We start from the raw sequence: 11720 nt of genomic DNA on the forward strand, positions 1-11720 counted from the left end.
TCTGACAAATGCAAAATTCTTATTTAGTGGTATCTATGAACATCTGAATATCCCCTGTGGGTGATGGTGGTTGCAGTGTGCTAGAAATGAAATAGAAAAAAAACAGCTTCATATCTAAAGTTGAAACTGAAACTATCTCTGGAAAAATGACACCTTTTTTCTCCAAACCTCTGTAAATTAATTTTAGAAAAAAACATCTTACCCAAAGTTAAGCTTTCAGTGTCTCATAGCAGGAGGACTCAGTCTGTAGGAGTAAATACAGTGTGTTATTTTGTCTGCCAAGGACCTGATTTAAAATGCCTTAATTTCCTTCCACCTCATAGATTTTGGATTTTCTCCAAATAGACTGTGGTCTCGAAGTTCTCAAACAGTTTCTAAGACATTATTGATTATTCATCCTGTGTGTGTTTCTGTGTGTAGGTGCCTGACGGAGCATCGATCAAAGTGCTCTCTAAGAAAACTCACCCCCCTGTGAGTCCGCAGGGCAGTCTGAAGGGTAAGCAGCACTTTCCTGTCTGTTTCAGTCACAAACCACCAGGCTGAAGCCAAAGTGTGTCAGCGAGCCAAGATAAAACAAACTGTGCTGGTAGTTGGGCTTTTTTCTACTTCTGAAAAGTCCAACCTGGTTCCAGACCCGTGAAGTTTCCAGTGATTCTGCAGGTCTGGTGTTGATCGATTCAACTAATGATTATTCGGTCATAAAAAACAACTGAGCCAGCAGTGTTGTCAGCAGTGTTGTAGGGCGGGACAAACATAATAAAGCTGTTCCAGACACCGAGAGCCAGAGGGCATGTTCACTCACATGAGAAAATGGGTGATAAAATACCCCTTTGATTAACAAATTCATTTTATAATAAACAGCATCTCCTCTCAGTATTACCCGACATCATAGTTTTTACTTTGCTGCTATCCACATCTTAAAACCCGGACAAAACCAGTGTGTCGTCATGGCAATGCATCGGCGTCCCTAGCGATTGGTTGGTGAAAATCGAATCCCCTTCCCCGCGGAGATCGATCAGAATGGAGGCTGAGACTGAAGGTGGACACTGAGAGGAACCAGCCGACGGGTCAGTTTGGATATCAGCGAATGAAAAGTCGAGGCGAAGGCAGATCATGTGAAAGACGTAAAAACGGTCCTGTTTCTGTTTTCCCCCCCGGGCGGGCAGCGTCTCAGGATGGCTGCGTTCACTCCAAGGCGACAAATCTCCAAATCTACCGATCTGATTGCCTTGAAATTTAGGAAGCACACCCACGCTCCTCACGGGATGAACCCTGTCAGTTTTGGTGACATGGTGACCTTTCCTCTGTTGCCGAATGTCAGCTTGAACACTGAAGTTATAAAACCAATTAGTGGACTGGCATCACATTTTGAGCGCACTGATGCTCTGCAAAGGAAGATTCCTCTTGATTTTGATACCCTATCAACTTTCTTCTTGCTACACTATATTACCAAAAGTATTCGCTCACCTGCCTTTACTCATACTATGAACTGAAGTGCCATCCCATTCCTAACCCATAGAGTTCAATATGATGTCGGTCCACCTTTTGCAGCTATTACAGCTTCAACTCTTCTGGGAAGACTGTCCACAAGGTTGAGGAGAGTGTTTATAGGAATTTTTGACCATTCTTCCAAAAGCACATTGGTGAGGTCACACACTGATGTTGGTCGAGAAGGCCTGGCTCTCAGTCTCCGCTCTAATTCATCCCAAAGGTGTTCTATCGGGTTCAGGTCAGGACTCTGTGCAGGTCAGTCAAGTTCATCCACACCAGACTCTGTCATCCATGTCTTTATGGACCTTGCTTTGTGCACTGGTGCACAGTCATGTTGGAAGAGGAAGGGGCCCGCTCCAAACTGTTCCCACAAGGTTGGGAGCATGGAATTGTCCAAAATGTTTTGGTATCCTGAAGCATTCAAAGTTCCTTTCACTGGAACTAAGGGGCCAAGCCCAGCTCCTGAAAAACAACCCCACACCATAATTCCTCCTCCACCAAATTTCACAGTCGGCACAATGCAGTCTGAAATGTACCGTTCTCCTGGCAACCTCCAAACCCAGACTCGTCCATCAGATTGCCAGATGGAAAAGCGTGATTCATCACTCCAGAGAACGCGTCTCCACTGCTCTAGAGGCCAGTGGCGGCGTGCTTTACACCATTGCATCCGACGCTTTGCATTGCACTTGGTGATGTGTGGCTTGGCTGCAGCTGCTCGGCCATGGAAACCCATTCCATGAAGCTCTCTGCGTACTGTACTTGGGCTAATCTGAAGGTCACATGAAGTTTGTAGCTCTGTAGCAATTGACTGTGCAGAAAGTCGGCGACCTCTTTGCACTATGCGCTTCAGCATCCGCTGACCCCTCTCCGTCACTTTACGTGGCCTACCACTTCGTGGCTGAGTTGCTGTTGTTCCCAAACGCTTCCATTTTGTTATAATAGAGCTGACAGTTGACTGTGGAATATTTAGGAGTGAGGAAATTTCACGACTGGATTTGTTGCACAGGTGGCATCCTATGACAGTTCCACGCTGGAATTCACTGAGCTCCTGAGAGCGGCCCATTCTTTCACAAATGTCTTGTTTCACAGTCTGCATGCCTGAGTGCTTGATTTTATACACCTGTGGCCAGGCCAAGTGATTAGGACACCTGATTCTGATCATTTGAATGGGTGAGCGAATACTTTTGGTAATATAGTGTATTTAATAATAAGGCTTAAAATCAATGTATCGGATCATCTTTCAGAGCCCCTTCAGTCAACCTGAGAGTCAAGCAAAATATTTCTTTGGTTGTTTTTTTGTCAGTGTGCATTACAGTAACAGGATACAACTGTTTCATTTGTTCTTTTATTCACACATTGTTTTTAATGTTTGAAAGTGAAATTAAAAAAAAAAAGGCACTAAGAGGTTGATCTAAACAAACACATGTGCGCTGCTTGTCTCGTTATTCCAACAAATCCATACGGCAGCTCGACGTTAGGCTGCAGTTCAAGTCTTTGATCATCTTTTATTGATTTTTAAATGCTCAAAAATATGTTCCTGTGGTTTTGTTGCATTTGAAAGGGTTAATTTTGTTGAAATCTAATAACCCATGAAATTAGATGACCACATGATGCAGCCGAGTTGCATTTTGTTAATTTGATTTTATTCCCCCTGCTCACATTCACCACCATGTCAACTTGATATTTTAAAGTCTTTACCGGCTGGACTGGCTGAGCGCCTTCATGCTCCTCAGAGGACTAACCCTGTCAGTTTTGGTGACCCCATGACCTTTCCTGTAGCGCCACCCTCAGGCCAAACATTTGACTCAGTAGTGGATGGATTGCCATGCAGCTTGCTGAGTGGACTTACGCTCCCCAGAAAATGAACCCTGTCGATGTTGGTGAGCCCCTGTCACAGTTCACCGCTGCATGTCATTAAAACACTGAAACACTGACATTTTTAGGGATGCACAATAATATCAGTATCGGCTGATATCAGCTTTAACCCTATAAAGCCTGAATTATGAAAGAATTGGCAGAATATTCTAAAAAAAAATTTGAAATTGAACCCTTTATTTAGTCCTATAACAAAAAAAAAAAAATAAAATAAAAAATATGTTATTACACAATCTTTCTGGTGTATGATATATGATATGTACTTGAAGTATTGATTAAACTGAAAACGGAAAACAGAATTGATAATGTGCATCAAATATGATACGAATGGCTTTATGGGCTTAAAAGTGTCAGCCCAACATGAAATTTTCCACCGATGTGAGAAATGGGTCAAATTTGCCTCGGCTGTGTGAGGGAGCCTCATCCAATCCTGTTAAAAGCACGAGGCTACAGTTTCATTTGAGAGAAAATGATATATAAGCATAAATATGGCATGTTGTACATTTTGGATAGCACTGTATCTGCCAGTGGGCCTTCACAATAAGAGTACCCTCAGTACTAAAATGTTAGTTCCACTGCAGGAGACACTTGGCCTTCTCTGCATTCAGGTGCAAAGTAAGTGCACATATCAGCCAGAAGAGTCTGAAAAATGTGGGATATCAGCGAAAAAATCAATCATTGTGCATCCCTAAACTTTTGTGACTGTTCACGCTCGGAGGGGAATCCTGACTCGCTCTCCAGTTTACTCACCGTCAGGTTTAAGAGACATTTCCTTTTTACTGTCACACCCATCATGCACCACAGCTGCGGTGCACCCACGCTTGTTTTGGTGTGAGAATGCTGCATGCCACACCCAGCAGAGAGAGTGTGTGTGTGTGTGTGTGTGTGTGTGTGTGTGTGTGTGTGTAACCACAACACAGGAAGTGATCAGTGCTGCTCACGGTCGCCTGATTTGTGCTCGTTCTCTTCCAGATGATCGAGACTTCTCTGTGAAATACTTCCACCTGGTAAGAGGCTCCTCCCTCTGTGTTTGGTCTGCAGTCTGAACGTGAGAGGCCGATGTGAAATAGATAGATAGATAGATAGATAGATAGATAGGTATACTTTATTGATTCCAAACTGGGAAATTCACACGTTACAGTCAATCATCAATAAAAACATAAAATAAAATTAAAATTAAAATTAAAAGTATATACAATAGAGACTAAATATACGAAATATATACACTAAAGACAATAAGGGCTAAGAATATGAGATGTTTAAGTGTTGAAATGTGAGATATACCGATGGCAATAATAAATATGAAAAATACAGATAGTAGATGGTGTGGCACAGGGTAAGCTTGAAACCATGGAACCAGGAAAACCAAGTGGCTGAACCCGACGCCGGTACTGGGATTCAGGAACTGTCCGACTTGATTCAGCCCATGGAATCACCACTTCTAATAAATAAACAGTTAAGGTGCTGAGTGATGCATAATAAAATAAAATAAAATAAACAGTTAAGGTGCTGAGTGATGCATAATAAAATAAAATAAAATAAACAGTTAAGGTGCTGAGTGATGGATAATAAAATAAAATAAAATAAAATAAACAGTTAAGGTGCTGAGTGATGGATAATAAAATAAAATAAAATAAAATAAACAGTTAAGGTGCTGAGTGATGGATAATAAAATAAAATAAACAGTTAAGGTGCTGAGTGATGCATAATAAAATAAAATAAAATAAACAGTTAAGGTGCTGAGTGATGGATAATAAAATAAAATAAAATAAACAGTTAAGGTGCTGAGTGATGGATAATAAAATAAAATAAAATAAACAGTTAAGGTGCTGAGTGATGGATAATAAAATAAAATAAAATAAACAGTTAAGGTGCTGAGTGATGCATAATAAAATAAAATAAAATAAAATAAACAGTTAAGGTGCTGAGTGATGGATAATAAAATAAAATAAAATAAACAGTTAAGGTGCTGAGTGATGCATAATAAAATAAAATAAAATAAACAGTTAAGGTGCTGAGTGATGCATAATAAAATAAAATAAAATAAACAGTTAAGGTGCTGAGTGATGGATAATAAAATAAAATAAAATAAACAGTTAAGGTGCTGAGTGATGCATAATAAAATAAAATAAAATAAACAGTTAAGGTGCTGAGTGATGGATAATAAAATAAAAATGAAATGTGAGGGCTGTGGTCTCTGTGGTTGCAGATCGACCCCGACGTGGACGAGGACCAGAGGAAGAACCCGGGCAGGAAGAAGTTAAAGCTGAAGGAGGTTCACCTCACCAAGCTGCTCTCCACCAAGGCACGAGCCCCGCCCTCCGTCTCACAGCCTCTCCTCCACTTCCTGTCTGCGCTCGTGTTTTTATCCTCCGAGGCGTTTCTGTTTTTGTCAGAGACGCTGCTCTGACTGTGACGGGGATTTTTTTTTTTGTTTGTTTGTTTTAAATCGAGAAAAGAAAGTGGGAAAGCTTCGTCACGCTCTGGGTCACGCAGGGACCCTGACATCAACAGATACTTTGATGTCAACTCAGTATCACTCATCTGCTCTTTTTGTGATTTTAGTGTTGGTTTTTTTACATTTTCTAATTTTTCCTCTCTTTTTTGTGAGTGGCGGGCTCTTTTTGGTATTTCCCAGTCATTTTGTGTTTCTTTTTATTTGTTTTTGTGTTTGTTTTTATTTGCTAACCTCCTTCTTTTCCCTCTCGCCGTGTTTTTAAAGAAATCAAGTGAATTTGCTCAGATCTCAAAGGGTTTTATTGTTTTGGTGTCAGATTTGAACTCTGACAATTCACAGTGAGAATAAACCAACAACAAGAAAATGTTAAAATGATCCGTAATCCCTGCATCCTTACAATTCCTAGTGAATTAACCCTCCTGTTATGTTCACATTTTTGAACATCTTTTATGTGTGGGGTCAATTTGACCCCTGCAGTTTAAACTTCCACAAAATTATTATAACTAAAATTGTTATCAAAGTTTATGTGTCAGGTACTTTATGTTTCTTTGTTGATGACCTAAATAGCCCTTTAAATAAAACATAACTCCTTCCCACCCCCACTTATACATCCAGTATTCCTATTATGCGACAATGGAAAAATATTCAAATCACCATAAAATCTCATTGATTGACCTAAAACTGGAAATAAATATTAATTTTTGGTGTTTTAATGGCTTTATATTATTTCTAAGTACAGATTTTTGTTATTTATAACCGATGCGTTACAAAGTGTGTACAGGACATTGAAAACATATCATCACGTCAATTTCATGTTTACCCGGTAGAACCCATTACATTAGGAACACTCATTAAATATGAAGCAAAAAAAAATGATGCAAATCATTTATTTAGAGACTTTAAACATTGGCTGGGGTAAAATTGACCCCAAACATAATAGGAGGGTTAAATTACAGTGAAATTTAACCGAGGACCCTCTGGAAGCACCTCGAGGACCCTTGGGGGGTCCGCAGTCTCCAGTTTGAAACCCAGTGGTGTCTCTGGCCACGCCTCTTTCATCTCACCTGTACGACTCACCTGAGGAAGTTTTTTTTTTTTTATATATATAATAAAGATCACTGCCTTAGTTAATAAACCTTTTGATTTGGGATGCTTGAACAATATGAACATCTGGTTCAGCAGAATCAGTTTTACCTCTCTCTCTCTCTCTCTCTCTCTCTCTCTCTCTCTCTCTCTCTCTCTCCCTCTCTCTCTCTCTCTCTCTCTCTCCCTCTCTCTCTCTCTCTCTCTCTCTCTCCCAGGTGGCTGTTCACTCGTTCGTGGAGAACCTGTTCAGGTCCATGTGGTCGACGCCGCACGGCAAAGCGCCGCACGCCGTCAAGTTCTTCTTCGACTTCCTGGACGCTCAGGCGGACAGCATGAAGATCTCCGACCCCGACGTGCTGCACATCTGGAAGACCAACAGGTACCACGGCAGCGGGGCCCAACCTGGGGTCCCAGGGGCCCCCGGGGGCTGGTTTCTGTGCCTCTTGTGGCTCTGTAGCCGTGCTGTTTGCTGAACGCTGCCGCTCTGCCTCCCTCAGCCTGCCGCTGCGTTTCTGGGTCAACATCCTGAAGAACCCGCAGTTCGTCTTCGACGTGGAGAAGACGCCGCACCTGGACGGCTGCCTGTCCGTCATCGCTCAGGCCTTCATGGACTCGTTCTCCCTCAGCGACACTCAGCTGGGGAAGGTGACGTCTCACAAAACCTTTTATTTACAGGAAGTCCACCTTTCTTCTCTCTGTCCAGAGCGTGACAGGGCTGAGGAGCCACTGAGGATTTGCAGAGTGATGTAGATTACATTTTCTAATTTTTCCTCTCTTTTTTGTGAGTGGCGGGCTCTTTTTGATATTTCCCAGTAATTCTGTATTTCTTTTTATTTGTTTTTATGTTTGTTTTTATTTGCTAACCTCTCTCTTTTCCCTCTCGCCGTGTTTTTAAAGAAATCAAGTGAATTTGCTCAGATCTCAAAGGGTTAAACTGATTTGATGTCAGATTTGAACTCTGACAAATCATTAGTGAGATTAAACCAACAACAAGAAAATGTTAAAATGATCCCTAATGCCTGCATCCTTATTATTTCTAGTGAATTAAATTACAGTGGAAATTTTTTTTGTACATTTTCAAATCAGCTGATGAGCCATTTTACGCTTTGAAAATAATTCACTTCTGGCTAATTTTGTGTTTTCCTCAGAACCGCGTCTTAGCTGTCTGAGTCTCCCACTTTGCTAAAAAAAAAAAAAAAAAAAAAAAAAAAAGACCTCTGGTTCTTTGGCTCCGCCCACTGAGCTTTAATTAAACCAGATGACTTTATTATTTTATTTATTTCTGCCTCCAGAGAAGATCCACTCACAACAAACATTCATCCAGTTACAGTAAAAATAATCTGGAGTCACAGCTGCTGTTTTTCTGCTCCGCCGGCAAAGACAAAAATGATTTTATCGTCATTTCTGTTCTGTTGTTGTGGTTTTGCTGCAGCACGCGCCCACCAACAAGCTGCTGTACGCCAAAGACATTCCCAAGTTCAAACAGGAGGTGAAGTCCTACTACAGGCAGGTGAGGGAGCAGCCGGCCATCAGCAGCTCCGACTTCAGAGGCTTCCTGCTGGAGGAGTCCAAGGTGACGCAGAGACACAAACTGTGAGCGGATTAAGGCAAAAAAAAAAAAAAAAAAAGAGCTGAATTCATGTGATTCATTTGTTGTTTTGGGTTTCAGAAACACGAGAACGAGTTCAACGAATGTGCAGCGCTGAAGGAGCTCTACAAGTTCCTGCAGAGATACTTCCCCGAGGTCAGCGCTCGTCACGAGCTGCTCTGATTTGGGCAAAAAGACAAAAAAATAATTAAAACAAAACTGAGTTGAAACTGTTGGGGCTGCAGAGGACAGACAGCGAGGCGGAGAAAGAAAAACTCACCTCAAACTGAACTCACCCAGCTTTTGATTCAGGTTTTTCCCCCCAGACCAAACCCTCACACACACTCATTGTAATCGATTGGTGTTTCAAGACAGTAAGTCAGTAAGACAGTAAGACAGTTAGACAGTTAGACAGTAAGACAGTAAGACAGTTAGACAGTAAGACAGTAAGACAGTTAGACAGTAAGACAGTAAGACAGTTAGACAGTTAGACAGTTAGACAGTTAGACACAGACCGAAACACAGCCAGGTGGACGGGCGGCTGCAGGCTCACAGAAAAACAACAGATTGTTCCTTTAAATGTGAATTCAAACGCTCAGCGTCAACTAAATCTAAAAACATCATCCAACTGTGGGGAAAAACAGTTTTGTTTTTTTTTTTGTTTTTTTTTTTAATTCTGGAGGAAGGCTGTCATTCAGAAAACAAAAAAAAATCTCCTGTTGCAGGGATTCTGACATTAAGATATGATCCACGAGATTTTCATTTTTATTTTTATTTTTTATTTGTTCAAATGATGTGACTGTTGCTCGGGTCTGCACCAAGCAAACATCATCACATTTTCTCACATCGTCGACCATCAGAGCTCCGATATGAACACACCGACCAAACAGCTGCAGCTCCTGTCGTCTGGATTTCTGCACTTTGATATCACAGTTTCGATAATATTTCAGTTCAGTTTTCAGTGCATATTAACTTGTTTGAAAAAAAAAAACATTGCCTGAATCTCTTTATTCATAACCGTGCAGTGATCCGGTTTATTTTAAGGATATTGCAGAAATTTTCCCGAAACTCTGGCAAATATTATTGAAATAAGTGGAATTATCTAAACATAAAACTGGAATAAATTTTCACATTTTGCAAATCAATGCCAGAACAAAGGTCCATGTTCAGCTCCACATTTTGTTTCAGTGTGCTCCTGTTGTCCCTTTTTTTTTTTGTTACTTGTTTTACTTTTAGTCAACAGTCCATCACAAACAAGTAAAATCAAATTAAATCTCAGAATCTTCAAGGTTTTTTTCTCATAAAATGCCATTTTTTTCCTCTGGGACTGTTTCTAAGGTTTTTATCACTTGTTTACAGACCTAAAACCTTCTGACCCGTCCTCCTGTGTGTGTGTGTGTGTGTGTGTGTGTGTGTGTGTGCAGGTCCAGCAGAAGCTGCAGCAGAACGGCGCCCCCGCTGAGCTGAAGGAGCAACTGCAGCACGTTAAAAGCCTGTTTGACGGCCTGAAGAGCTGCTCCTGGGACTGAGCCTCGCCCCCGGGCCTCGACCCGACCCCGGACCTGCTGGGAGGCGGCGTCCCGGGACACGACAGGGGAGCATTAACCCCTCACAGAACTTTCCACCAGGACGAGGATCTGCACCGATACCGACCTTTAACTCTGCGTGCACTGCGACAGACTGAGAGGCTGCAGAGCTGAAGACGAAGCAAAGATCCTGGTATCATGTGAAACTGAGGAGCCCAAAGACTCACGTATGTCAGGGGGAAAACAAGCATGTCTGTTTCCAGCAGGTCCCTTGACCTCTGACCTCCAGGTCTCTGAATGAAAGTGCCTCGCCTCTCCCCGCTGCAGACACCAAACCAGAGCATGGATTTCTCCGTCATGTTCCTCAAGGTCTTAGTGTCGAATGTGATTTACTGAAGGGACTTTAATTTATGCTCAACTGCTCAAAAATGGATCAGTTATGGTTAAATGGCATCAACCCCAAAAAAACTGCTGCAACATAACAGGCATTGAAACGGCCATCATACGCTTCCATCATAAACACTTCTACACTGTAAATAACTGGGAAAAAAAAATAGGCACCAAAGAACAAAATGTTTCTCACAGATTTATGACGAGAGAAGCTTGGCACACATCTCAAATTCATCCTCAGGTTCCATTTTTTAAGTTTTTTTACATTTCTGCTGCCTGCCGTGTTGTGGTGTTTCAGGCGGTTTGGAAAGTGTCAGACTGACGCTCACAAATCTGATCTGACTCACATTTCAAACCTCAGACCCAAGTGGCTGTAATCTGATCTGCACAAATCACTTGTGTGTGTGTGTGTGTGTGTTTTGTTTGATGAAGGCCTTTACATGAACTGGTGGTGGAATCAAATGTCACCGTCTCAGTTTGGTTTGCAGGCCACGACTGAACCTGCAGAACAGCCAAGAGAAAACAAACTGCAAAGGCCGAACGTGGAAATAAAAAGGGAAGAAAAAAATGTCGAGACGTGATCAAATCAATCAGATCAATCAGATCAGTGTTGATGTTCAAAGTGCAGAGGTCAAATTTGTGCCGTCGGTCTGCCTCGTGTCTCCTGATGCAGCTTTCAGATTCTCTCACATCCTGAAACATTTTGAAATCTGTAAGAAATCAGTTTTCAGATTTTGAGTATCGATAGAGAAGCTGAGCGGCCAGCAGCTTGAGCCAAACACACGTGAGTGAAAACACTGCAGACTGCAAACACACACTATTTTATTGGTGTACAAGGAAAAAAAAGAAGTTTTAGTGTTTTGCTTTATTTGCACGCCGGTGAGTGGCTCCTCAGGAGGTTTGCTTCATGCTGCCACACCATGGTAACAGAGGTGTGGACTCGAGTCACATGACTTGGACTCGAGTCAGACTTGAGTCATAAATTTGATGACTTTAGACTCGACTTGACAAAATGTAAAGAGACTTGCAATTCGACTTGGACTTTAACATCAAGGACTCGTGACTTCACTGGGACTTGAGCCTTTTGACTTGGAAAGACTCCCTACTTTCCCCAAAACACAAAGATTAAACAGTATGTTATTAAGGAACGCTCTATCTCCCTCTGTGTATTGACATAATAGCAACTGCACCTGCACCGTACGAGTCCAAAAGGCAGAGAAACTCTCCAGCTACAGCAGCACACTGACAAAGATTGTGTAACAAAGCGAAGAGTTGCCACTCCGCTCTATTTTCACTGGCGAACAGC

The 11720-nt window shown here is 41.8% G+C and overlaps 1 protein-coding gene across 4 annotated transcripts in view; it reads left to right on the top strand.

Annotated features, from left to right (window-relative positions):
- The window catches only part of plxnc1 (plexin C1), a 51859-nt gene extending 40204 nt beyond the window's left edge, over positions 1 to 11655 (top strand). For 3 of the 4 annotated variants that reach the window (XM_030045643.1, XM_030045644.1, XM_030045645.1), the window contains 8 exons: positions 421 to 496; positions 4339 to 4373; positions 5576 to 5671; positions 7126 to 7289; positions 7408 to 7555; positions 8343 to 8483; positions 8580 to 8654; positions 9923 to 11655. In XM_030045643.1, the coding sequence (XP_029901503.1) occupies positions 421 to 496; positions 4339 to 4373; positions 5576 to 5671; positions 7126 to 7289; positions 7408 to 7555; positions 8343 to 8483; positions 8580 to 8654; positions 9923 to 10027 (840 nt within the window). In that variant the 3' untranslated portion in view covers positions 10028 to 11655. Of the gene's footprint in view, positions 1 to 420; positions 497 to 3270; positions 3372 to 4338; positions 4374 to 5575; positions 5672 to 7125; positions 7290 to 7407; positions 7556 to 8342; positions 8484 to 8579; positions 8655 to 9922 lie in introns of those variants that run through there. The other variant, XR_003927836.1, reaches the window with a different exon arrangement.
- The last annotated feature ends 65 nt before the right edge of the window (positions 11656 to 11720 follow it).

The sequence above is a fragment of the Myripristis murdjan genome, chromosome 23, assembly GCF_902150065.1.
Source record: "Myripristis murdjan chromosome 23, fMyrMur1.1, whole genome shotgun sequence".
Lineage (NCBI taxonomy): Eukaryota > Metazoa > Chordata > Actinopteri > Holocentriformes > Holocentridae > Myripristis > Myripristis murdjan.